At 47.8% G+C, this 27,676-nt stretch overlaps 1 protein-coding gene and 1 long non-coding RNA gene across 3 annotated transcripts in view; both read right to left on the bottom strand.

Moving 5' to 3' along the window:
* Positions 1–20,265, bottom strand: part of LOC311609094 — a 36,149-nt gene extending 15,884 nt beyond the window's left edge. The window contains exons 1-2 of the long non-coding RNA XR_014783262.1: positions 19,356–20,265; positions 5,767–5,864 (exon numbers count right to left, since the gene is read on the bottom strand). This is a non-coding gene — a long non-coding RNA (uncharacterized lncRNA). The remainder of the gene's footprint in view (positions 1–5,766; positions 5,865–19,355) is intronic.
* A 2,438-nt stretch (positions 20,266–22,703) lies between these two features.
* The window catches only part of RUNX1 (RUNX family transcription factor 1), a 227,722-nt gene continuing 222,749 nt past the window's right edge, over positions 22,704–27,676 (bottom strand). For both annotated transcript variants that reach the window (XM_084801055.1, XM_084801056.1), the window contains one exon: positions 22,704–26,843. In XM_084801055.1, the coding sequence (XP_084657181.1) occupies positions 26,374–26,843 (470 nt within the window). In that variant the 3' untranslated portion in view covers positions 22,704–26,373. The remainder of the gene's footprint in view (positions 26,844–27,676) is intronic.

Here is a 27,676-nt window from a genome sequence, read left to right as displayed (position 1 = left end):
TCCTCATACTTTTCTTCCTAGCTTTATAATACCCCATACACATGCACACATGCACACACACATATAATTCCACGCCTAGTTTCTGCACGCGGTAGCTTTTCTGGGTCAGATTTCCAGTCCCGTCCATCTTCCTGCAAAAGTTGTGATTTCATTTTTTTTTTTTCTTCACCACTGCCAACATTCTGCTGTGTACACACGGCACGTCCTCCATGTCTGTTCATCTGCTGGTGGACTCGCGGGCCGGTTCCATGTCCTGGCTGCTGTGGGGTGCTGGCTTCTCCTGGGTACACAACCAGGAGTGAGTGGTAGAGCTGGGTCATGGGGTCGTTCTTGTTGCAGGCTTTTAAAGAGCCTCTGTGCTGGTTTCCACAGTGGTTGCACAAGTTCGCCCCTCCCCCTGCTCCCCTCCCCCTCCCCCACACCCCCACCCCCACCCATTACAGTGGATAAGGACTCTCTTCCCTCAGATCCTTGTCAGGGTTTGTTGTCCTCATTCTTAAGCGACGCCATTCTGACCACAGTGATGTGGAATCTCAAAGCAATTTTATTTTAAAGTTTCATGGAGGGTGGTGGTGAGAAAGGGCCCTTGGACCATGGCGTGCATGGGTGGGTCAAAAGATAAACTCTGGGGTGGGCCCTCGTTTGTGATGGGGTCTCAGCCACCACTGAATGTTCCAGACCAGTTGTCCCATGGGCCTCTGGGGCTCCTCCTGCCTCCACCTCCCATCTTGTAGTAGGAGCACCGAGTCTCCAGACATGGCACCCTCCCCAGCCTCTGTGTGGGCACCAGGTATTAGAACAGCCTTCACACTTCTGCGGCAAGCTCACTGTTCACAGCCGTCTCACCGGCTTTTAAGCAGTTTTAACTTGAATTTCTCTGATGGCTAAGAATGTTGAGCATTGTAAAAGCTGTTTATTCAGCTATTTTTTTCCTTGGGGAGGGGGAACATTGAAAATAATCCTGAACTAGAAAATTCACTTTTCCAAACATTGAAATCCTTTAGCTGCACAGGGTTAGAAAAGTCACAGGCTGTCGGTGCAGAGTGAGCATCTCCAGCTTGCTGTGAGCATCCAGCATCTGAGAGCTCTGTAGATGGTACCGTCCTCTGTAATGTGTTTAGCAACTTTTCTTGGTGCCCACATAGCTGTTCATTGTGATGCTCCTAAATATAAGGCACCCCAGATTGCTTCCCAGGCTTCAGCTTCTGGGCTCAGGAATTGTTTATGAGAATGTTTGTCACTGGGCACAGTGAGAGGGCGTCACCTTTATCCCAAGGACACAGAGCTGGCAAGGTCACAGGACTGTACTTTAAAACATGAGCCCAGTCATCAGAACCAAAGAAGACAGGGATGGTGTGTGTGTGTGTGTGTGTGTGTGTGTGTGTGTGTGTGTGTATGAAATATGTGTGAAATGTTCACACTTGTGAACATATATGCACACATTTACCTTGTTAATGGGCATGTGCATGAAAGCATATAAGTATGTATGTATATATACACATATGCACATATAAGCAGTAAGTGCACATTTATGTACATATGTACAGACAATAAATATGAATTCTATGCATGAACAGATATTGTATATAATATTTACATAAATACATGAGTATGTGGGGGTGTGGTGTATGTACGCTTGTGTGTGGTGTCTGGGGTGTGTGTGTGTGTGTGTGTGTGTGTGTGTGTGTGTGTGTGTGACTTTTCTTATCAAAGAACTTTTCAGATGTAACTGTGTTACTAGGCGACCCTTTACTTGAAACTGCAGTCAAGTTTACCACTAAGTTCCATTCCACTTGTTAATGAAAACGTGGCTAAGAATTAATCATAGTTCATATTATGACTTACAAATAAAAATTTGAGTAAAACTCTAGATAGTGGCAGATGAGCTAAAAAGCCAAACTGTCCTGACTCACAGATGTTTGGCCTAATGAGAGAACAGTGACCTTTGATAAAGAAAGCACATGCACTGATACCAATCTAGTGACTTAAGAATGATTGTTCAAGATTGATGACAACATTATTATACTGCATCCTGTAGTTTTGAATTGTATGGAAAAATAATGTAACCATGAGTGAACGCCCCCATCTTAAAATGTGTATATAAACCTGGCTTGCTTGTCTCCAAAGTACACTCAGACACAGACTCAATTTTGAGTTTTGTCTCTGTTTGTCACTCGCCTATCTCTGTCCACCAACACTTCGAGAACTCCTGACCCCAAGGACCTATACCCGACTGAGATGGTCCGCAGCAGTGTGGATGTCTGTGATGTATGTGTATGTGTGTGTATCTGTGTGGTATATAGATTTGGGGGGGGCGGTGTTTATGTGTGGTGTAACCTACTCTCCCGTTCAGTGAGTTCTAGGCAAGGCTCAGGAGTCTGTAAGTTTGAAGGCTCCACGTATGGTTCTTATTTTCACCACTTTGGAGGCTGCCCAGTCCTTGCTTTTTCTTCATGAAGAATCACAAGCCCAGGGAGCTAGCACTTTGGTGAAGGTCACACAGCTGGCTAGTGGCGAAGCTGGGCCCAGCTGCCCTGACCCCAGCTCAGTGGGAATCACGGTAAGCCATCCATGTGACTTCCTGTCCACTCACAGCTGGATACCACACTGCAGGCAGCTAGTTGGCCAGGCTGCTTTCCCTAGCCATTGTAGCTCCATGGCCAAAGCAACTGCTGCTATAGAGAGCCCTGCACTCCACCAGGTGGCCCAGCGCGGTGCTGCTGGCAACACTGCCCTATCCCCAGGGCCCCAGACTCCCCTTAGGAGGGCTTGATGTTTTCAGATCCCAACACTGAGCTGATGTGGATGGCAAAGGAGGGGGTCATAACACCCACATCTTCCTTTTCTGAGGTCTGTTTGGTGCACAGTGGAGGAAGGCAGGCTGCAGGAGACCAAATGAAGGCCCCGAGGTCTGTGGAGGGGCTCCCTCAGCATTCTAGCCATGGCTTGCTTCTGTATCCAAGAGCAGGGGTCTGCCTGGCTGGCTTGCTGCTGGGGTTCCCACAACTCACCACTCCAGAAGAGGGACAGGCAGGCTCACAACAGTTGAGTGCAGAGAACTCTAACTCGGAAGCCCAAGCATGCAGTTGTCCTCCCAAAGAGCCCATCCTTTAATTAACTAACCTGTCCTGAGAAAGGTACCTGGTTCGTTTATTGCTGTATTTTAAATTTCATGAATAAAAATGTGTGGACATGTGCCTTCTCTTTTGTTTTAGAAGGAACTGTGACATCTTTGATTTTGCTTTCTGACCTACAACACAGCTACACATTTTTTACTCCCTGACACTGTGTGTGCACATGTGCATGTGTACTTGGACTATGTGAGTATATATGTTTGTGCTCACATGTATACACACACACCCATTACAGGCAGGAGTTTAACCTTGAGTGTCCTACTGAATCCTTCTACCTTATTTATTTATTTAAAAATTTATATTTTTTATTGGTGTTTTGCCTGTATGCATGTCTGTGCACCACATGTGTGCAGTGCTTACAGAAGACAGAAGAGAGTGTTGGATCCCCTATAGTTGGAGTTACAGGTTGTTGTGAGTCACCATGTGGGTGCTGGGAATTGAACCTGGGTCTTCTGAGAGGGTAGCCAGTGCTCTTAAGTGATGGATCATCTTGCCATCTCTCCAGGCCCCTCAACCCTTTTTTTTTGTTTGTTTGTTTGTTTTTTGTTTTTGGGTTTTGGTTTTAGATTTTTTGAGACAGGGTTTCTCTATGTAGCCTTGGCTGTCCTGGACTCGCTTTGTAGACCAGGCTGGCCTCAAACTCACAGTGACCTACCTGCCTCTGCCTCCTGAGTGCTGAGATCAAAGGTGTGTGCCACTCCCCCTAGCCCGGCCCCCCTTTTCCCCGCCCCCTCGCTCAACCCTCTCTTTTGAGAAGGCCTCTCTCTGAGCCCTGAGCACACTGGCTCTGTAAGAGCAGCTAAGCAGAGAGCTGCAGGGATCCTCCTGCCTCTGCCTCCCCGGCACTGGCTTTCTATGTGGCTGCTAGATTTCTCCATTCAGATACACAAGCTTGCACAGCACTCCCTCAACTGAGCCATCGCTGCCCTGCCCCCGCTGCCCCGCCTGCCCCTCCCCTCGCTGCCTGCCCCCACCCCACAGAGCAAGCTTACTGACCTACTCTTGCTGTGCCTTCAGCCAACTGGACTGTGATGCTAAGGGCTGGCAGAACATAAGCCATGGCTCAGAGCTGATAGGACTTGAGACCATCTGATCCCTAAGATCTAAGGCTATGAGGGCACCAATGATCCTTCTAGGACCACAACACTGCTGCTGTTGTGACAGAACAGTCCTCCTGGTAGGCCTCCTGGTAGGTCACCTGGGCCCACTGGCCTGCTGTGTGGCAGCATCCTAATGACCATAAGGCACAGAACTTCATTTTACAGTCTCCAAATCACGCTATTCGTTGTTCAGTTATGTAGCCATTTGTTAGGTTTCCAGCCTCCTGCCCGCCTTCCTTATGCCCATCAGGGTGGCCCCTGGCTGGTACCCGGAGTAAGTAGCTTCCCCTGCCACTTCCCTCAGGACCAGCAGGCTGGCTCACAGCTGGCATCAGGAGCGAACAGCTTTAAAATCTCCTCAGGTTCAGGGAACAGGTAAGAACTGGTTTCCCAGCTAAGGGAAAAACACAACAAATATTTTGGACTGAGCCATGTGTGCCCTGTCTTGCTGGAGCTTGCAGGCTCCTCTGGAGGCTCTCAGACGCTCCTTCATTAATTGCTGGAGCCAAGTGGAGCAATCTTGTGAGCGCGCACTGCTCTGGCTAATCTGATCCAGCCAAGCAGGGGGGAGGGGACAGAGCTGGTCCTGGACTGGGGCTATAGATGGAACAGGCTGGGGCCTGAGGGCTTAGTGGCCCAACCCTGAAGTTTGGGACAATATCTGGAATGGCCAACCAGTTGGCCAAACAACAGACTCTCCCTCCCAAGCAGAGGAAGGCCTTCTCTTAGCATGGAAAGGAGGGACCTTTCTCCTAGACAGCACCTTGGATTGATAAACACTTTAAGTGCCAAACTATCATCTGCAAAGCAGACACACTAATTCTACATCTGAGTATCATGAAAAAACCAAGTAAGACATGAACGGTGGTGTTACAGGGGTCCAGGCCCGGCTCTGAAGGCTGCTGGCCAGTTGGGCATGCTGGCATCCAGAAGCAGTGCTGACCCTGGGACCTGGAGAATCAAAGGAGAGCTATACACTGGACACACTTTCCTAAGGACCAAGCAAACCTTTGGTACCGGGGGCTGAGTGAAACAGGGATGCTGGGGATAGAGTTGGGGCTCTGAGTGTCAGGAAGCACACCCCTAACTCCTGTATGTTAGTGGATACAGCTCCTGCAGAGCCTGGCAGAGCCGTGGGTCCCCATAGCTACAGAACCCACCTTTAGGAAATCAGCGCACAGCCACGCCTCTCTCTTCATCTTTCTTTTCTTCCATCTTTTTCAATCTCAAGTATGCAAGCTTGTATTAACATTGTCTTGGTGTCATGGCAACACCTCACTTAGACCCCTTTTACTTAGTGGTTTTGAATAGCAACTAGAATAGTTGTTTTATGAACAAAGCCGGAGCATAAAGTGGCCAGGACACCGTTTCGTAAGTAGTGACCACTGCAAGAATGCAGAGCCCAGGGCGAACAGAGCGTGCTCGGGCCATACAGAGGTGGCTGTGCATAAAGAGAGAATGAGGGAGTGAGGAGAGGGCCGAGTGGGGCTCAGTGGGACCTGAGAGGGAGAAGCTTCAAAGGGTCAGTGTACCTGTGATTAGAGCAGCTGCGCCTGACAGCTGGCAACAGCTGGAGTTGGGCTCCTCCCTCCCACAGCTGCTGGAGACCGGCTCTATCTTCAAGCGTTGGCTGCGGCAAAGAGAAAATTTATATTGTCAGCCTTGAGCTTCCTGGGCAGGCATTTTGAGGGGCCAGGGTCACCTTAGTGGTGTGGCCATGGGCTACTAGGGACGTTGCTAGCATTTGTTCTGGCTTTATTAGCCAAAGCTGAGAGCTAATGGGGAAGAGGGATTTGGGGTGCCAAAACAGAGTTGTAACAGGGAGAGGGGCTTTGGTATCATAAGCTTTTTGAGGCCTCTAGTCATCAGCCCTGCTGTTTCCTTTATGCCTCCTATTGCCCTTGTCCCCTGTTGTTCTTACTTTGGGAGTAAGGACAGGTCCTGATGCTCTTTGACGTTAGTCCGGGCTACCTCAGGTTACATCTTTTCAATCTCTTTGTCCTCCCTAATCAACTGCACACAGCTGGGCTCCGCTGGGGTAGGAGGCAGGCATTGGTGCCTAACAACTGGCTGTGCTGGGGCGAGGAGAGGTGCACACAGAGTCCTGGGTCGTAAGCATCACCCAGTCTCACCAACACAAGCACATCATGGCAAATGCAAGCTACTGACATCCAACACTTCACCATATCCCTGTAAGTGTGGCAGCATGGTCTGGCTGTAGTCAGCTTGCCTTGGGGGTAAGCCCTGAGAGGTGTAGAACTTTCTGCACTTGAGTTTTCATCCCTCAGTTTGGGCTTACTTCACCCAGGCCCCGGGGCAAGGGTGGGTAAGGTTCCTGGCTTGGTTTTTTCCACCTGATGCTCCTGCTCTGGGCCAGAGTCATTGGGACTTCACACCTCCAAAAGGGTAGCCCCGCTCTCACAAATTCAGAGCCTCAGTCTCTGGCCATGCGTGGTGGTGCACACCTGTAATCCCAGCACTTGGGAGGGACAGGTAAGAGGGTCACTAGTTCAAAGTTAGCTGGGGCTACATAGGGAGCTCTTGTAGCAAAAGGAGAAAGCAAAACCGAATATGCTGAAACCCCCTAAAAGCAAACTAACAAAACAGGAAGAAGCGTTTGGTCCTTCCCTAGCTTAGTTCATTTTGTGTTGCTAGAGTGAGATGTCAAAATCTAAAGAAAACAGGGTTAATTTGGTTCATGGTGCTGGTGGCTGCAATGTCAATTTGGCATGGTAAAATGCTGGCTAGGGTCCTCATGGCTATATTGTCACATGGTGTAGAAGCATAAGGGAGCACGGCAGCACACAGAAGGGAGCACGGTGGCACGCAGAAGGGAGCACGGTGGCTCACAGAAGGGAGTACAGTGGCCTGCAAAAGAGGCTAAGCATAGGGGATGCCCTCACTTCATGATGGCTACCTCTCACGGAGACCCTACACAGCCAGTAAGAACTATATTCATTTCTTCTGAGAGCAGAGACCTCTTGACCTAAGGCCCTTCCTCTTGGTCCCAGGTTCTATCACCTTGACATCAAACCTTTATCACACGGACCTTACAGGGATGTACCGCATCCTAACCTTAGCAGCCTGTGTGGGCCTTTGTATGAGAGCCAGGGGTCTCTGTTGGGACCCAGGAGCTGCAAGCATGGCTGCACTTCCTATGTTCTATATTCCGTGTGTTCCCTTCCCACCACTGGGTGTGTCACTTGAGGAACAAAGGAAGAGGATTGAGGGGAGAGCTATCCTGGGCCGGGGAGACAGCCTCCACTTCAGGAGAGCCTGAATTTACTTTAAGTTAATTCTTTGGAATACATGTACTTTTACTATTCATTAATAATGAAACTACATTTACATATGGATATAGGTATGCATGCTTGCCTACTGCAACCCAATCCAAATGTATCAATTACATGCTGAGGAATGATCATAGAGAAAGAACAAACAGCTTTGTTTCCCATAATTAAACCTGCGTGTTTTCTGTGGTAGAAAATTTTGTGTGTACAGTAAAAGCACTGCAAGGTATAAGGCCCAGTAGCCTTGAATCCAAGCCAAGATGTTTTAGGTGGGGTTCTTGGCATTATGTGGAGTGAGGGCACGCACAGAGTGAGGTGTGCTCAGAACCAAGGTTGGGGTGAAGTCACAGGATGCAACGTAGGCTCTCAAGCACTGCCAGGGACACAGCAGAGTCCCTCCCTGAGTTTGTTTTTCAAATGAATTTTGATTATTGGGTCTTCAGAGGTCTTTAAGTGTTTCCGTTCTGTTTTGTGACTCTATGTAAGGCCGCAACCCACAGTTTAAGCTGTTTTGATCTACTGAACTGTGCAAATTGGAAAGCTTGCTGCAGACTATTCAATCCCCATTTGTTCTTAGTCGCGTGTGTATTTATCCATTCAGTAACTCACTCAAGACCCTGGAGCTTGCTTCTCAGGAGAGCGGCACAGGATACAGATGAAAGCGTAGCTCTGAGAAGAGACAGTCTGCCCGGGAGCCCTGCTGTGCCCCTTATTACCTGGTGACCAGGAGCTGCACGTGTTGCATAACTCCTCACAGGTTAATATGGAAATAATAACCACGCCTACGATTCGGCTACTTTCAAGGTTAGATGAGGTAGATAAGCCGTGCAGAGTGCTTCACAAACGATTAGGGCGGCGGGCATGGGAAGTCATGCAGCTTGCGCCTGTCTGATTAATGACCATGAAGAAGCTGGTTCGTCTTTAGTTGCCTCTGCTAGATTAGATAAGCCCAGGTGCCCCTCCATGTCTCCGCCACAATTATTTCTAGGCGGAGCATAGGCAGGGTGAGGCAGAGGTGGCTGGGAAGGCACAATGGACGCTGTGTGGCTGGGCGCCAGTTACTTCAGACACCGGCTGGGCATTCTCCAGAATACACACTTTTTTTTTTTTGCCATGATCCTGAGGTCTCATTTGTCCCATTCCTAGATGGGGAAAGTGGCGCTTTAGTGTGATGAACCACACCCCAAGCTCACAGGGATGATTCATGCAAAGCGTGGACCCCCTCCGTCCCCATCTAATGTCAGCCTCTGTGTCCACTTGCCGTCCTCCCGCCAAATCATCTGAGTTTTAGGAAGCCGTGTCTGTAAGTTTCACCGAGGTGGGTTGAGTGAGACCTGTTCAGTTGGAGTCCTTGGCAAGCAACAGTCCCGGCCTGTTAGCTGGTGGCTGGGTTTGAGTCACTGACCCTCTCAGGAGGTCATTTTCTTCCGAAAGACAAGCTAAAGTGTGGGTGTGATCTTCACTTGTAAAATGTCAGGGTATTCGGTTTAATCTGATTAGGATGATGGAGTCTGAGGCCTCTAAGTGTCATCATCTTTGAACATAACTCTTCTATTTACATGCGTGTAGCTTTGGTTTTGCATTGACGTAATATGAGTGTGGAAGAATGTATGTTACCACTAGTGATTTAGCCTGACATTCGGCCTCTGGCCCTGTAAGCCAGTGTAATAAACCCCTTTACATACACACACGGCCTGTGATTGCTGCTGCCCCACGGGATCCTGGTTAGTGACACAGGAATAAAGATTCTCTGCCTGTGATGGAGGAGGTAGCTGGGCATGGGAGTGCTCACCTGTACTGACTTGGCTAAGTCACTAGTTGTGACGCGTAGCCCCCAACGTCCACACAGCTCTGAGGAGGAGCATGTGCGCTGTGGAACTGACCTCCCACTCCTAGCCTTCGAAGCTAGCACCTCATCCTTAGTTAAGTGCCCCCTGGCCTGTAGCCTTGATACCTCGGCAGTGCTGTAAGAGGTTCTAAGTTAGTGCTACCAAAGGGGACATCTGACCTCCATCCCAGAGGCTGTGGAGCACGCAACGTCTTGGTTTAAACTGCTGTGTTTTGAAGTCGTTTATTATAAATCAAAAAATATCTAAAAGAATTCATTGCCTTATTATTCTGTTGCTGTGTAAAAATATATACATTTTGGGGCCTGAAGAGATGGCGTAGTAGTTAAGAGGGAATTCTGCTCTTGCAGGGGACCTGAGTTCTGTTCCCAGCACCCAGTGACTCACAACTGCCTGTAGCTCTGGCTCTGAAGGATCCAATGCCTCGCCTCTGGTTTCTGCGGGCCCCTGCAGTCACAGTCACACACACACACACACACACACACACACACACACACAAAACATACAGTTTTTATCTCCTTCTTGATGACACCACACATCTTAGGTATTCAAATTCAACATCAATTAGTACTTTTCTCACTGCTGGGCAACCTAAAAGCATGGCCACTTTAGCAGCACTAGGTTTCCTCCTGCCTTTAGAGCAATTTCATTACACATTTTTATTTCCTTTCTGTTTATTAAGCCTCACAAGACACTTAATTCTTTTTTTTCCCCTTTTTTTCCTTTTTGTTTTTTGTTTTGTTTTGGGACAGGGTTTCTCTGTGTAGCCTTGGCTGTCCTGGACTTGCTTTGTAGACCAGTTCGAACTCACAGCGATCCACCTGCCTCTGCCTCCCAAGTGCTGGGATTAAAGGCGTGTGCCACCATGCCCGGCTGACACTCAGTTCACAACATCCTTGCATTTACTATTCCCATGGCTTTTCCTCGCTCCCTACACTGTATGTTTCCACACAGAAGCTTTCGTCTCATCATCAAAAACTATTTTTTGTAGATGTTCTTTCTTGAAGATCTTTTGTTGACAAATTCTGTGATTTGGCTGAAACCGCTTTTCTTCTGTCTCCACTTAAAATTGTATTTCCCCGGGAAAAGAGGAGGAGGCGTTCCAGACATTTTCTGTCCTCGCTTTGCCGACAGCACTCTGCTACTGTTTGGCCTTTCTGCTCCCTGTTAACATTGGCTGTCATGTCACGTTTGCTCCTTGGAGGCCAAGCACTGTCCTGCCCTCCTCTCTTTGGCTGATTTTAAGACGGTTTTTTTTTCCTTCTTCTATTTTTCATTTCGTTTCAGGTGTGGCTCATTAGCATTTACCATGCTTGGTGTTTCTAGCAATTAATGAGGCTATATCTTAACTGCCTTCTATTAATCCCTTAGTGGTTAGCTCTTAGAACATTTTCCTTCTATCTCCTTTTTTCATCTCCTAAAATTTTGATCACGTTTCTATAGTCCACCCCACCCTTCGCCTTGCATAGCTTATATCCAGTCTCTATATGGAGCAATTAAAAATATATTTTGGTCTATCTGATTTTTTTCCCCCTGACTTGTCTTTCAGTTAATAAATCATCTTTTTAGTATTTTTATTTTTATGTGTGTGTCTTTGTCTCTGTGTGAGTATATGCCATGTGTGTGGGTGTCTGTGGAAGCCAGAAAAGGTATCAGATCCCCCAGAGCTGGAGTTACAGGCAGTTGTGAGTTACCCAACATGAGTGCTGGGAGCAGCAAGCTCTCTTATCCACTGAGACATTTCTCCAGCGCCCACTAATTCTTTCAGTTGTTTCTTGTTTTCGATTAACTCTATTTATTATGTTCTTAATTTCAGCTTAAATACTTTCAGTTGGAAAATACTGGCTGAGGTTCAGGTACTCTGCCGAGGCTCAAAATAGTTACTTGGTTTCTTAGGCTTTTAAGTAACACCCATTTTTCAGGATTAATTTTCGTAAATCCTGTGAGGCCTTTTCTTTCTGGTTTTGTTTTTACATTTTTAAATGTCTTGTTTGGGGATGTCATATATGCATGTCATGTACTTTGATCAAATCTACCAGCCATTTGCTCCCCTCCAATTCCTCCCAAACCACCCCGAACCTCACTTTCCTTCCAACATCACATGTTTGTTTTCTAAACCAATAGAGTCCAGTCAGTGCTACCTGTATACGCATGGGCGTGAGACCCTTTACACGAGCAAGGTGTACGCCCCTGAAGAACACCAACTTTCTGTCTCCCAGTAGCCATCAGTAGCTAATAGCTGCTCATCTGGGCTTGGGGCTTCTTGAAGCCTTCCCCATCCATGCTGAGGTTTCTACCGGCTTGGCCATGTGCAAATCTGGTGCATGTAGTCCCAGCCACTGTGAGTTCATGTGTACAACATGTACAACAGCAATATCTGGCAAATCCTGGGACCTTGTATGTCACCTGTAATTTGTCTTGGTTTTCTGTTATCTGTTTATGTCCTCTGGTGTGCCAAGTACTGTGTATGTGCTGAGCCATAGGCATTACACACCAGACTTTGCTGAGCTAATTTGATGCTCTGTATGTTTTTTAAAGCAGTTTAGAATAATTTAGACCAATCTATGCAATCCTGGGGTGGCTGGAGTCCGTGTGTGTGTGTGTGTGTGTGTGTGTGTGTGTGTGTGTGTGTGTATGTATGTGCGTTCAGCTGCATTAAGGAGAGGGGAGAGGCCCCCAGTCTTTTTGTATGTTGGAAGTGCAGATGAGTATTGCCCATTGTAGGTACATGGTAGGCACCCTCACTCGTGTGCAGGGCTCAGTGCTGAGACCGAGGAGGAGAAGAGACTAATGGGCCCTGCTGAGGGAACCACCCGCTAAGTGGCGAACACAGTGTGTTTTAAACTAGTGACAAACGCAAGGGCTGAACTGACTCTTTGATCTTTAAAAGGCTCATAACCAGGGTGGTGCACTTCAGCCTATATTTATGTATTCAGGTTTTGGGAGGAAATCTAAGCAGTCTCCCGGCTGCAGGAGTTGGCAGTTTAGGCAAAAAGAAGGGCAATTACATGGCCTTTTTACACAAGAGGCAGGCTTGCTTTCCCTCCCATAAGCCAATGAGCTAGAAGCTTGGAAGGTGCTTACATTGAACCAATCATTGCACAGATGTAAGATATTTGTGAAGAGAGAGACAGACAATTGAAACCAAAAGAAAGAATGCTTTTGTTTCTGAGTTACAGCTGTAGCTGGTGCCATTTTTGTTTGCTTTGGTGAAGGCCTCTGGCTCCTTCACGCCTCAGGGCCGCCCACATACACATACCCCCTTGCTTTTGCACTGAGATCAGAAACCACATCTGGACAGTTAATTTATGAACAGCTTGTCTATCTCATGGAGCGACCAGTGCATGGGCACTGTGAAGGCTGGGGGTGAGGGGTGCTGTGAGGGCTCTCGGGGAGGGGGGTTGCTGTGAGGGCTCTGGGGGTAGCTGTTGTTAAGAGGTAATTTAAGAAGTCAGATGTTTAGGTGACTCATCTCTGTGAATAGTTTCATGGTGGTGTTTTGCTTTTTAAAAAAATTAATTCTTCAGTTTACATCCTGGTCCTAGCCCCTCCTTCCTCTACCCCTGGTCCCATCCTCCCTCCTGTTTCCTCCTTCTCCTACTCCCAAGAGAAGGGGAACCCCCCCCCACCCCAGCAGATCAAGTCACATCAGGAGTGAGAGCACCCCCTTCCCCTGTGGCCCAGCAAGGCAGCCTCACCATGGGAAAGAAACAAAAAGGCAGGCAGCAGGGTCCATGTCAGAGCTAGCCCCCACTTCCCTCACTAGGGAACCCACGTGATGACTGAGCTGCCCATCAGGGCTCCATCTGTGCAGGGGGCCCAGGTCCAGTCCATGCATGGTCCCTGGCTGGAGCCCCAGTCTCCCAGGTCCCCCTGGGCCCTGGTTAGTTGGCTCTGTAGGAGCTCCTGTCCCCTCTGAGTCCGCCATCTTCTTCTAATTCAAAAGTATCCAGTCCTTGAGAAAAATACATTTTACCTTGCATGTAAGAGCCACAGATATGGTCTACAAAGTGAGTCCAGGTTAGTCAAGGCTACACAGAGAAACCCTGTCTCGAAAAACCAAAACAAGAAAGAAAGAAAAAAGAGCCACAAATATCAAAATGCCAGAAGCTGTCATGCTGTCTTTTACCTGATTGTCATGGTGACCATGTGCATGTATTGGTCACATGACTAGACTGAGATTTCAAAGGAATTGTGGACAGTGGCAAACTCCATAGATCAAAGATACAGTTTTGATCCTGTATTCATGTCACTTAAACCACGTTCCATAAATTATGATAAAAATAAGGGTGTGACTATTTATTGCCTAAGCTAATAAAAATGTATTTCCAGAATCTTCTATGAATCCTTGCCACCTAAAATGTAATAAAAATATTAGTTCATTTCTTGTCATTATCACAAAGTACCTGAGACTAAGTGCTTTATGGAAAAAAGAAAGAAAGCTAAAAGCTGAAAGTCTAAGAGTGTGCGCTCATGGCTTGGTCTCTGCTCAGGGGCCTGGGTGTGCCAGGCCACTGCAGAAAGCACCATGACAAAAGCACATGAGTGGAGGCGATCACGGGCAGAGACAGGAAGCCAGGATGAGCTCGGGGAAGGCCCAGGCTTGCTCTTTTATCAGCTTTCTCCTGAGACCTCATGAAGGTTGTATGAGAGGCACACTCTTTCCAAAGGCAGCACTCCCAGGAGCTACTTACACACCCTAGCTCTACAGAATAAAGCCCCTCTCGCCTCACACCTGGGGAAGGTGCTTCAAACACAAAACCCTTTGGAGGACATGCTACATTCGGTTCACACTGTAGTCATGACCTCAGCTTTATGCCAACACCCACGTGTTTGGTTTTGAGTTTCATATAGATGAAATTAGACACTAGGTATCCTGATTGTGACACACAGTGGCCACCTATTTCCATCCATGTGCTATTCACCATGAGAATACAACCATGTAGTCATCCGTTCTCCAATACAGACCCCTGGGTTTCCAGCTGTTCAAAGCTCTTGGGAAAATCTTCTGGTGCTTGTGAATGGAAACTGTATGTTTTCCTCCTCTCTTGTGGGAATGCTTGGACTTTGAACAAAAATGTTTTTGTTTGTGTGTTTGTTTGTTTGTTTTTGAGTGATGATACCTTGTGTCCCGAGGTGGTTATATAAATTTATATTACCAAGTATGGTGCCAGAGCTTTAGTCACTTCTCATCCTCTCCAGTTTTTAAAATTGTGTTTCTTTTCAATTTCATCCAAACCTTTATTATTTGTGGCAGATGGAGACATAAACTTGCAAATTTAATGATTGCTTTTTGTTGCTGTTTGTAAGTGAGGACTCCCAGAGATACATCGAATAGTTAAAGAGCAAGATGACAAATGGCAAATAAGAATGGGACATTGGAAGGTATGAAAAAAAAAAGTGTCATTACAAACTTCAGGGAGGAGGTGGGGGTGGGCAGGCATTGGGTTCAACATGGGCGAGTCCAGAGATAGCGTACCTCCCTGCTGCCTATGGTACACAGTAGTACTAGAGCATCTGGCAGAGCTTGTAGGAAGCTGGAAGGAGTCAAAATCCAAGAGAGATCACTTCTTCCCCTAATCAAAACTTCATGCATATTGCTTATGGACGTGACTCATGTGTGGGTCAGTTAGGATTAGGGCTCTCCATAGCAACCGGGAGCCTCCTATATACGAGAGATGTTTAGTTAGCTGCAGCAAGAGATTGGCCATCCAGGGGTTGGAGGCGAGCTCTGCAGACCTAACCCTCACCTCTTCCCTTTAGGGAGGATCAGGCAAGGGGTAAAGATAAAGAGTGAAGCGTGCACAGAGGCACAAGTTTAGGAGAATTCCTGGAAGCCGTCACACCCTAGTGCTTAGATAACATTGGCCAGAAGCTTGGCCTGGGGAGCAGGAAGCCAGAGGGAGGCTGGGAGGCTTGAACTTCCTTCCAGGCAGCCATGTGCCCGAGGGAGGCTGTTTTCCCAGGTAAACAGATACAAACCGATTCTGGCAGCCATAGCTTCTCTGAGGCTGATTAACGGAAGAAAGGTGCAGATGTTTTAGCTACACAAATCCTATTGCTCTGCAGGTTTTAACACGCAGGCCATTCTGTCTGACAATTAAGGCACCACAGTCTTAGGAAAATCCTTCCTTCAGTCTTGTCAGTTAGTATAGGGGAGGAGGTGGTGCCAACCGTCAGGCCACTGCTGAGGGTCAGCATACCCAGGAAATAAGGCCAAAGGAAAATTCTCACCCATTAATATGTAAAGTAAGAGAAATCCAAGGAGGAGAGTTCAAGGCTGAGCTCTCAGACATAGCTTTGCCACGAATCAGCTTATCAGGAGATGGAACACTGCTTTCTCAGGAGACCCACAGGCATGGTCCTCTGCCAGCGTTCCTACCAAAGAGTCTTAGCAACTCTTGTCAGCTACCATACTTTCTACTTGGATGGAGTCTCCATCATTGGATCTGGAAGAACTAGCCAAGAGCATTTAGTTCAGTCTCCCCCTTTTCCTGGACCACTAGCCTGGGGCTGCAAGATAAACTTGTCTTTCCCCGGACTTTCATCTTAAGTAATGGCCACTTCATCATGCTGGTTGCTCACGCTAAAGATATCCTGTGTGATGCATCAGCAGATCGTCTCTACTTTCAAAGGGAGTTCAGAATCATCCGCTTCTTCTTACTCCCTCTCCTGGGGCGGTCCTCAGTGCTGTCCCCCTCTCCTGGGGCGGTCCTCAGTGCTGTCCCCCCTCTCCTGGTGCGATCCTCAGTGCTGTGCCCCTCTCCTAGGGCGGTCCTCAGTGCTGTCCCCCTCTCCTGGGGCAGTCCTCAGTGCTGTCCTCCTCTCCTGGGGCAGTCCTCAGTGCTGTCCCCCTCTCCTGGGGCGGTCCTCAGTGCTGTGCCCCTCTCCTGGGGTGGTCCTCAGTCCTGTCACCTCTCCTGGGGCAGTCCTCAGTGCTGTGAGCAGTTGGGAACTAAGATCCAGCTGTGCCCTACTCATGGGGTCATTTGCTTTGCTCCAAGATTCTTTCCTCTAAAGCAACAGACGTCCTTATCAGTTTCCGCATTTTCTGCAGACTCACTTGAAAAGGGCGTGGCCCACCTCGTTCTTCTTAGGACCTTCTCTTCTCATCCCAAGAGCCAAAATCCCCAGGGAAATTCTCCATGAAGGCGTTGGCAGTGTCTGGTCCCAGTCATGTGCTGTTCAAGCTGTGGCTCCTGTCTGGGGCCCTTAGCACTTGCTGTTTCCTTTGCCTAGAACAACTCATTCCCTCACATCCTAAGGAGCACTTCCCTGGATCCCATCACCCTCTCCCACCCCATCCTTGTGTGTCCCACTTTCCTCCCTTTCGTATCATCAGCACACGGCGCGCCGATCATGTACCCAACAAGGCATGCTCACCTTGGAACCACAGGCTCCTTTGTATATGACCTCATTTGGAGATAAAGTCTTTGTAGATAAATGAGATCCAACACAAAGTACAGTGTGCCTAATGCAATGACTGGTGTCTGTATAAGAGCAAAGCAGTGGGACGCAGAGACACAGGAGGGACAGTGTGTTTTTGAAGGAGGTGGTGGAGATGGAAGCCACTGTCAGGGTGAGCGTCTTTGCCCATTTGTGCTAATAAAAGAAATACTGAAATTTGTTTTCTCGAAGCTCTAGAGGATGGGGAGCTTAGGGTCAGGGGACTGGCTGCCCGGGTGCCCGGTGGGAGCCTCTGGGGGTCTCTGCATCTCCGCTTCTTAGATGGTACCCTGTTGCTGTGGCCCCTGGAGGAGAGAGACACTGTGTGCTCTGGTGGAGGAGACAGGGCGCGAGAGGGCTTGTCCTAGTCTTTTCCACACATCTTTATGAGGTCCCTGGTTGCATTAAGCAGCTCGCCATCCTCTGACAAAGTCACCTCCCAAACGTACTAACTTCCAGTACTTTCAGTACTATCACCTTGGGGTTGAGTTTCAACACAAGCATTTGGGAGGGGCAGCTTCCGATGCAACTGTGGGGTTTGAGAAAGAGCGGTGCTCAGAAAGATCTCTTCCTCAGAGTCTGCAGAGAGAATCAGTGTGCCTGACACCTTAAGGGAGGCCTCTCATCTTGATAAGTAAGTTTCTGTCCTTTGAAGCCATCTGGAGATACATACATCTTCTGGCATGTGATGCACGGCTCACCAATTTGTCTGTCTCGTCATTAGGAGGGCAAGAATGTAGGTGACTAGTAGATGCTATGCATATTTCCTGGAAAAGCGAATACATGTTTATTGTGCTGGGGGCCTGGGATGGCAGGCTCTCCCTCCCACTGCACGTAGACATTTTCTGCCACATCCTGTGTGTCTCCCCTCCACAGCAGGTGACTCTCCCATTGGTGGCAGGGAGGCTGCATCTAGTTGCCAAAGAAGCACCTTTCTCTGTTCAGAGCCTGGCATCTTTCTGGGCTGTTGAGAGGCAGAGCCTCCCGAGGGTGTCTTGCTAAGTTCTTCACTTCAGAGATGTGGTGTCTGTCTGGGACTAGGACTTAGGGAGGTTACAGTTACTCTAGGGCAGGGTCAGGGACTTCTCCGTGCTCAAATACCTCTTCACAGATACAGAGCAAATCAGTGGATGGGGTGGGCATCTCTAACACCACAGGAACAGACAAAGCTCGTGTGCTTCTCTGCAGCCTCACAACAAACAGTTACCAAGCGAGAACTTCAGGCAGAGTGTTGGGACAGTTCCTCTTTCTCTTTCCAGCACACTTTACAATTCTTGTTTCCTTTCAGCAGATTTATCCTGCGAATCGCATTAGTTCTTAAACCTGGTCTTTCACTGGCACCCCCTGGGGATACCCTGCCTGATGGGGAGAGGTCCAAGGTTGACAAATACAAGGCAGACAGGCTAAGAGCCTCTGATTCAGTGGGTGGGAAGTCTACCCTGAACCCTGGAATCGGGCGTGTTGCTATCACACTCCTCCCCATGGGACTCTTCTTTGGGAAATAAGGCAGGTGACAAACAGAATGCTTACACGCTTATGTCAGTGAGTGGCACGTACTGTGCTCTTTCCACCCAAGGAGTAATAGAAGGCGAAGCTCGCACAAGATTCATACCAGAGTCTCTGGTACTTGGCTATGGCCTTTCTTAGCTAACAACTCCATTGCCGCCCTCACCTTAGTGTGGTGTTCTTGCCTGTGTGCCTTTTGATGCCCTCTCTCTCTCTCTCTCTTCCCCAATAGGATCGGATCAAATAACTGCCCTCATGGGTCAGCATGCCCTCTTTACCGTATCTGTAACAACCTCATTTCTCATTTAGGTCACATGTTAAGGTGCCGGGAGTTAGAAGAGCAACATTACCGTTTAAGAGAGAACACAGCTCAGCCCAGCATAGTAATTTGGCTACTTTCTTTCCAAGGGAGCCCAAGCTGTGTCTGTTGTTGATCATGCTGCCTCAGGCTGAGATAGCAGCCTGAAGCCAGAACGCAATGTGAGGCCCTGGTATGCACTAGAGCAAAGCCTGGGCTTTGACAGGAATTTAAATCCAGAATTAATTTTAACCTAGCCCATTCAATGGCTCAGATGACCTTGGTAGTAGTCTTAGTCTGGGGCTATGAGCAGCTGACCTAAGGGTATGTGTGTGTGTGTGTGTGTGTGTGTGTGTGTGTGTGAGAGAGAGAGAGAGAGAGAGAGAGAGAGAGAGAGAGAGAGAGAGAGAGAGAGAGAGAGAGAGAGAACATATGTATGTACACATGGTGTTGGATGCGGCTCTGAGAACTGTCTATTACTCTTTGGCTATAATTCTCCTCCTTACCCTGCCACACCCTTGCTTAAAAATAATTTTTTTTTCATACAATAAATGGTGATTATGGTCTGCCCTCCCCCATCTCCCCGGAGATTTCTCCCACCTTTTTGTTAGGGTCTCACTGTGTAGTCCTGGCTGGTCTGGAACTCACTATATAGACCAGGCTGGCCTTAAACTTACAGAGATCTGCCTGCTTCTGCCTTCCATGTGCGGGGGTACTGATACAATTATTCTGACCTTGACTGGTTCCAATATTTTCTCATTTCTTCTCCTCTCGTTTTCAGACAAGTCCCCACAGCTGCACACGCAAAGAGCTGCGCGATCAAGGCCAACCTTGCCATCCCCCACCTCCACCTCCTGCCCCGCCCACCGCTGACCTTCGATTTCTAGTAAACAGTGCTTCATTGGCTCACGGGCAAGCTCCGCCCTGGTTACGCCACTTCCTGGTCAGCATAGGGAGCCCTGATTGTCCGTTGGAAGCAGATGGCACTTATTAAAGTCTTTCCCAATGTCCTCAGGTTGAGTTTTTACGAGTACTTAAAACATTTTTTTAATGCCTAATTATTGCCCCACCTGCTACACGTTGATGGCTTGTTTACCTGTCTGCGAAACTGCCGGCAGTCTAATTTGTGGCTCTCAATGCAGAATAGAAGCACAAGGCCACTTATTAAAAAGTTATTAATAATTTCAAGATGGCAACAGAAGAGCAGCCGGGTAAATGAGGGCTCTCCTAATAGTATGGTCCTCGCAGATGGCCTTGCCTGTCCGCCTGGCACAAGGAGGGGAGCAACCTCCGTCCCTGGGTACCAGCCACTCCACAGACAGCGAAGAAACAATCAACAGGAGGGTACGGCTGGTTGAAAGGCAGCCATTTTGTGAGGGAGCCGTTGCAGTTTAATTGGACCCTTCTCCTCAGCCACCAAGGTGAGAGGAAAGCGCAGCGGTACGCAGTTATTTGTAACAACAAATAGTCACACTTTGTGTGCATGTAAGACTTTTCATCTTCAGAACACTCTCAAAACATTAATTAATCCTTGCAGAAGCACCAATGAAACTGAAACCAAAAGGAGAATGTGTGGCATTCAGTTTAATTACCAATATTAAAATCTGGCACACAATTAAAAAATCCTCCTACCAGGACAGTCAACACAGCCCGTGCTGCCTTTCACTCCAGAAAAGAGTGTGGGGGGAGTGGGGCTTGGGGGCTTGGGAGGCATGCAGGGCATGGAGGGGCATGGGGGCTTGGGGGGTCCTGGGGGTATATGCAGGGCATGCAGGGCATGGGGGAAGGGCATGGGGGATGGGCGACTTGAGGGACTTGGGGGACATGTGGGACATGGGGTGGGGGGCATGGGTTCTTATTTCTACTGTGTCAATGAAGAAAGACAGTTTCTTTGAGAAACCTTAGGGTGTGTGTCTGTGTGTGTGTCTCTCTCTGTGTGTGTGTGTGTGTGTGTGTGTCTGTGTGTCTCTGTGTGTGTGTATCTGTGTGTGTCTCTCTGTGTGTGTGTGGAGTGGGGACCAAGAACCTGATGGAGGGTTGTATTTTATTCACTTCTGAGTTGCCTTAAGACCTGGGATCTCAAGCGCCACTAAGTGTGGTCATGAGTTCAGGCTGGGCTCATCTTGAGCAAGGACGTGACCAATTCTTGGAAGTGATAAGGTCAAGCTCAGCCATCTATTCTGGACCAGAATTTCTAAAAGATACTAACAAATAAGGGTGGTAAGTTCTTAGACTTTGCATGCCAGGAAAGGGCTTTATTACTGGTGAAGCAAAGCTCGAACAGAGCCAAAGAGGACAACATGGCAGCCAGTGCCTGTCTGTCCCCTCTGTAGCAGAGAAAAGCCTTCACCGAGGTGGGCTGGGGGTGGGAAGCTGTGGTCACTCTGTCCCCCCTGAGCAGGGGAGCATGTGGGTTCAGGCTCTCCTGGCGCACTCAGAGGAGCCCTGTCTTCTGAAGGGAAGGGCACTCAGCTCCCCAGAGCATAGAAGAAGGGCTGTGCATGGCGCTGCTCCCTTTCAGAACTGACATATAGGAAGGCGAGGTTGCAGGGGGAACTTCCTAGAGGAGAAACATGGCAGAGTCTTCCTCAGCCGAGCGACGAGGGCCAACAGGGACCTGTGAGTGTCCACCCTTATTTTTCTTTCTCACTTCCAGATTCTTTGGCTGAAGTACTTTTGAGCCTTGTGGTAAAAAAAAATGTCTCTGCCACCGGTTTAGTTTGAAAACCCAACACACAATGTGAAGACAGCAGTCCCTGGGCCAGTTCCACCTCCATTAACAACCACTATTCTCTATGACCCAGACTCCTCACCCGCATCCCGCTGGTGCCCACAGGCAGTGATGCCCTAGGGTACGACCTTCTCTCCCGGTACTCAGAGAGTCCTGATGCTCTCTATAAACATCCTTGTAGTCTGTGTCTCACTAGTGGTAGGCAGCTTTCAGCGTGATCTGTGGCAGGACGGTGGTGAGGGCCACACAGAGTCAAGACTAAGATGTTAATAACAGTTTTCATGCGGAGGCAAGAATTAACCTTAGAAATTTCTCACTCACCACCAAGACTTGCCTCCTCTATTTACATAAATGGAGGCAGATGATGTGACTGGCTTCAGGTTGGAGACACATATTTTCCACCTCATGTTTGCAAATTCCATTTTTCCTTATTTCATTGTGTGTATATAGAATAAAGGATAACCTCAGCTATTGCTTTTTTAGGTTTCTACCTTTTGTGTGAAACAAAGCCCCCCCCCCCTCTCTCTCTCTCCTGGAATTTGCCATGTATGCTAGGCTTGCTGACCAGCAAGCCTCAGGGACCTGCCTGAGATTATAAACCCTCAACACTACACCTATTTTTTTATGTGAGTTCTGGGAGTTGAACTCAGGTCCTCATGTTCATGTCATAAGTGCAGAGACATCTCTTCAGCTCTTCTCGTGTTTAAAAAAGGAATTATAACACACCTCCAAATTCCCTCGTACCTGTAGGACACACCCTGGTGCCTGACCCTACTCCCAGGCCCTCAAGCCTAGCGGCGAGGCATAGTAGAAGTACTTCAGAGAGGGTCCAGCCTTGAACTTGAAGCAATTTGTGGAAAATATGTTCATAGCGTGTTGTAGTGGGCTTCATCTTAGAAACAGACAAAATCGATTTGACAGGGCATAGGTGCTTGTCCACTTCTTTATTTGCCATTCACATGGGTTTAATATTAGAGTAACAGAACAGACCGTGGCACAAAGAAAGGAAGACTTTAATGGCTTAGGGCTGCCTGCGTCGGCTGTGCATGGTCCCCCAGGAGAAGGGAGCTGCCTCGCCCTGCAGTGGGCAGTGACAATGGGAGTGTCTGCTCTCCTGGGCTACTGAGAAGGGTTCTGGAACATTTTCTCTTATCTCATGTGATTTAAGACCCGAGTGCCAGCTCCCCTTAGGAGGTGTCCTGTATGTTCATACAGGAAGACAGAGGCCTATGCACTGATCTTAGGGTACCTTGTGACCACATTTAACAATGCCATGTGAGGAGGCCGTAGCTGGAAACTGAAGAACTGCATTTTCTGAGATTTTTTTTTCTTTTTTCTTTTTCAACACATGTGTTTTTCTGTCATTTCCATTTGGAAGTTTATTTTTTTTCCATTGATCTTTGTACATCCAGAGTAACAGAAATATCCAACAGTTCATTTGGAGATTTTTTTTCACATTCATTCCTCCTAGAACATAAAGTAAACTTTTAAAAAAATTGGAACCATGCTGTTTATTAGCTGTTTATAAAAGTGAATAAGAAGTAGCTTGTTTTTACGTCTAAAATAAACAAGTGGAGAGAAGCATTTTTTTCTACAATATTTAGCGAACATAAGAAAAAGTCCTTAGAAACACACAAAAAAGTGAAAAAAGTTATTATAGGCATTAACAATATTTTATAATAAAGCTTGAAATCTATTTACATACATAAATACAATTGAGTTTGTTGATACAACTCTTGAGGGAGGAAAAAAAAAAAAAGACAAATGATCAGCTTTGCCAATACTGACCTGGCTGAAAGAGGGAAGCTATTCCCAACAAGTAACCAACCAACCAGCCGAAACCCTCAAATAAATGTACACTGCAGAGTAAACAAAAGATTTTGTTCAGATATGGAAGAAAATAATATTCTGCGATTGTTGTCAAACCACTTACTTTCATTTATAAAAGACCCTAAACATCTCATGCCTCCCACCAAAAAATTAAAAGAAAAAAAAAATCAAACCCCCAAATCCCTAGGACAGAATGTCCCAGGGAAAAATATATTTTAAGAAAGAAATCTGCAATCCTCAGTAGAGGCCTTTTGAAAGAAATGCTTTGCTCCTTCCCCCAGGCTGAGCATGCCCAGGCGCAGGAAGTCTGAGCCGCAGTGCAGCCGCTCAGCCCCCGGTGTGATCAGCGGGGCTTTCTGTCGCTGTTATCTGGACAGCAAGCAGATCCAAAATGGCCGGCAACGCCTCTGTTCTGTTGGGAGAAACCCATGAGCAAGAGAATGGCTGACTCACCCTGTTCTTTATGCAAGTGGAGAACTGGACCTTCTGTGTTCTGGACACTTGGTATGGGGTAGGGTGTGTGTGTGTGTGTGTGTGTGTGTGTGTGTGTGTGTGTTGCTTCCTCAGAAACTATGCAGGAAAATGAAGGTGAAGTTGGAAAAGGGAAGAGAAGAGAGAGAAGAGATATTGGAGGGGACACAGAGGGAGAGAAAAACAGAAGGAATGAAGTCTGTGCTACAGTCACAACAGGCCTTAAGCAAGCAGCAGAAAGAGCTTACTCTGTTCCCCTTGTCCCCCAGTGGGTCCACCTGAGTGGGGTGACACCGGGATGCAGCTGAAGGCAATCAACAGTTTCTCAGGTAGGAAGATGTGTCGTTTGGAATCTGTCTCCAAGACGACGGTGACGAGTGCCTGCCTGATTTCTTTGCTGAAGTGACTGAATACTGCATAACCCAATGAAGCTCTAGGAAGTACCGAAGAGCTGACCATCTACAAAAGAGTGACAGGCCTGGTTCCCAGGGCGGAGGGTCCGTGCGTGAGACTGCCTGGCTCTTCTCTCAGGGCTAGAGCATCTTCAGGTATCAAAATCAATATGAAAAAATAGAAATCTTTTCCCTTTTCTTTACCTAGCTGATTCTCAGGGTGGATATAGCAACCTATGCCAAATGGAACCTAATTTTGGAGACGTAAACCACCGGTCCTTTTTACTTTCTGACAATTGAGGACAGCATAGCTGTTCACTTGTTCTGTGGAATGAGACTGAATGGAGGAGGAAGATGTCTGACGTGAAAATCTGTTCTGAGTTTCTCTGAGATCTCCTATAGGTCTTCTCCAGATAAGCACAACCTGTTATATCACAGGTTAACCTCTTATCAAAGTGCTGCTGCTCCGTGTAAAACAAAGAATCAATATATAGATATAGATATAGATAACTCAAAAAAACAAGTTGTATTTTTAAATAAGTCCAGCTGTTTTTGCTGCCTGCAGCCAAAGATCTAATCTGAATGCTTAAATTTATAAAATAATAATAAAATATCAAACACTGCTCTGAAGTCCCGCTTTCAAGAGTTCTTCAGAGTTGACCTGATATCATTTCAATGAATTTAAGAGGTACATTAAAAAGCAACCAGATCATTTTGAGCACACGCATGTCAAAATCAGCAGTTAGCATTTATACTTTGTAGAACAACTGGATTTTGACCAAGCCTCCACTACTACAACAGTGCCGTTACATTTACAGTGACGTGATGTACGTCTGTGCCGTAGCCATGGACCGCAGGGACTCTTTCCTATCAGCCTGATGCACAGATAAAGTGCACAAACCCCAAAGGTGAGGGGCTCAGCCTGGTGGAATCGACTCAAAGATGCTGGTGAGTGAGCTGCTTCCCTGGGCGTCCTGCACGGGCTGACGTGGTCTCTGTTCCCCATGACTGATCCCACTAAGATAGGTAGAGGGAAACTGACTCCTTCAGACTTTTGGGGTACACTCTCTTAAAACTCAGCCTTTGGGCCTCAAAGGCAACTGGTCTTAACCTCTTCTACTTGGATCTTTGGGGTGCAGCCACAAGTTTTGGTTTTCATCAATGAACAGGTGCTATTAATGGAAGGCAAATAAGGGATCATAGTCACTGATTTGGGGTCTGTGTGAATACTGGAACTCCGGCCGTCAGCTTACCTGCATGCGCTGTTATAAAGCATGCCTGAATGAGATGGCCGTGGGGCAAGCGTCCCTCCAGGCCGACATGAAATCCTCCTCAGAGCTATATTGATTGGCATCTCTGAGCCTTCCAAGGCAGAGCTTTGCCTTCCTTTTTGAGGAGAAAGCGCCAGGTATGAGACCCTTCGTTGAACCTGGCAGAAAATGTCATGCTTCTGACCTGGGAGTGACCCTCAGTGTCTAAAATCCGATTAAAAACATAGTTGCATTAGCTACCAACTTGTTTGAATAACATAAGAGGGATTTTAATGTAAACAATATCTCTAGATAACCAAGCAATCACATAACCCATCCTTTTTTTTTTTCCAGCCGTTTTCAATGCAATAACATGTAACTTTGGCTATTATAAAGAAAAATGTAGTACTTGATATTTTTTCTTAATAAGTACATTTAAATAATTAAAAAAGTATCAACACATATGTAAATGTTCAAACGTTGAGATACATAAATATCTAGGGATTTCTTTGTGGAAATACAGTAGTTAAAAAAAATGACCCAAAGTTGTAGCTGTCGTTTAAAAAAAAAAAACCAAAAAAATAAAAATAAAAATCAAGAAACACAACCCCAGCTACATGAAGTTTAAAAGTTAAATAAACCTTACAGAAAAGGGAATCGTATTTCTTTCAGTTGGTCAAAGGAAGAAAGAAGCAAGCTCAAATCTATACATATTTAAAAATAACGACCACCCAGATGCAAACACGCATTTTTTTCTTTTTTTCTTTTTTGCAGTTGATAAGGTGCGGAAAAGAAACTCCTAAATGAGAAATAGATGCCAGATGAGCTGCGTCTTCCCCGCCCCGAACCAAGAAAAAAAAAATTCCACACTCTTTGGAATAAACAACGTGGTTAAAAAGTGAAGTCAGGGGTATAAAATCTTTCTTTTATTCACAGCATTGCTAAATCAGAAGCATTCACAGTTTCCCTCCGGGAACCTTCTTGTTGGCCTCTGAGGGCCCTCCTGGCCGGGGTCTGTGCTTGGATGGCAGGTGCTACTGGGCTCAGTCCCTCGATGGACGGACGGGCGGGCGGGCGCTCAGTAGGGCCGCCACACGGCCTCCTCCAGGCGCGCGGGTGGCATGTTGGTGGGTGAGTTGCTGTGGCTGCCCTCGGTCTCCACCACGTCGCTCTGGCTGGGGAGGCTGGGGTTGAGCAGCGCCGCGCCCGTGGACGCGTTGGTACAGGGCGGCAGGATGCGAGGGGGCGATCGCTCGCCACCCACCATGGAGAACTGGTAGGAACCGGCGGAGGCGCCGTAGTACAGGTGGTAGGAGGGCGAGCCGGTCTGGAAGGGCCCGGCCTGAGCCTGCGAGGAGCCGGGGTAGGGCGGCGGCAGGTAGGTGTGGTAGCGAGAAGCCGAGCTCATGGCTGACATGCCAATGCCAATGCCTGAAGTGACCGGCGGTGAGTAGGTGAAGGCGCCGGGGTAGTGCATGCGCGGGTCTGAGATGGACGGCAGCGTGGGGAATTGGCGTGGGTCGCCGAAAGCTGTCAGGTCCGGGGCCGCTGTTGGGGGGAGTGGAGGAGATGGTGTGAGTCTGTGATCAGGGAGGCAAAGCCTTCCTCCCTGGCTCCCAGAGTGCTGCAGCCCAAGACACACAGGATTGCCCATAGCGCCCCTGCCCACGGGGAGGAGGGGCACAGAGTGCTCCCGCCCCACACACTGGACTACCCAGAGTGCTCCTAGCCAAGGAGGAGGGTCAGAGAGAGTGCGCCCGCCCCACACACTGGACTGCCCACAGCCAGGGAGGAGGGACCACTGAGATTAGTCCCCCCTGAGATGTATGCTTACCTAGGATGCAACAGGATAGGTAACTCAAGCTACTGTCACTTAAGAAGATTAGATTGTATGCAAAATGCTGCTGCCAGGGAGTAGGGGGACTACCCAGAGTGCTGCTGCTTCCCAGGAAGTGGGTTTCACCCAGCATGCTGTCATAGACAGTGTGAGAACACAAAGTGATGGCAGCCATTTTGTGGGGACTGGTGCTATGATGTGCCATGACATGACATAGCATGTGTATTGTATAGGCACCCACCCGTCACACATATGGTAGATTAATATGATGTTTCCAGTATGCGTAAATGTTACACTCCCCAGGTTGACAAGCTGTAGCCCCATCAGCCAAATATGGCGGGCAGAAGCTTTGCGTGACCTAAGAATTAAGAATGAGTTTTACTTTTTCGAATGGTTGTAAAACTGTAAAAACAACAACAAAAACCCATCCAACCTTTTCGTTTCTATGTTGTTTGTTGAGACATAGGCTTAGTTGGTAGCACAAGGTGGCCCTGTGTGTGCTTAAGGGTGCTAAGCAGCTCCCATGGCTATTAGGTGACCAGGA

The sequence above is a fragment of the Acomys minous genome (genome assembly GCF_964271855.1).
Source record: "Acomys minous genome assembly, chromosome: 11".
In the NCBI taxonomy this organism is placed as follows: Eukaryota; Metazoa; Chordata; class Mammalia; order Rodentia; family Muridae; genus Acomys; species Acomys minous.
This window is presented reverse-complemented; position numbering and strand designations above follow the sequence as displayed.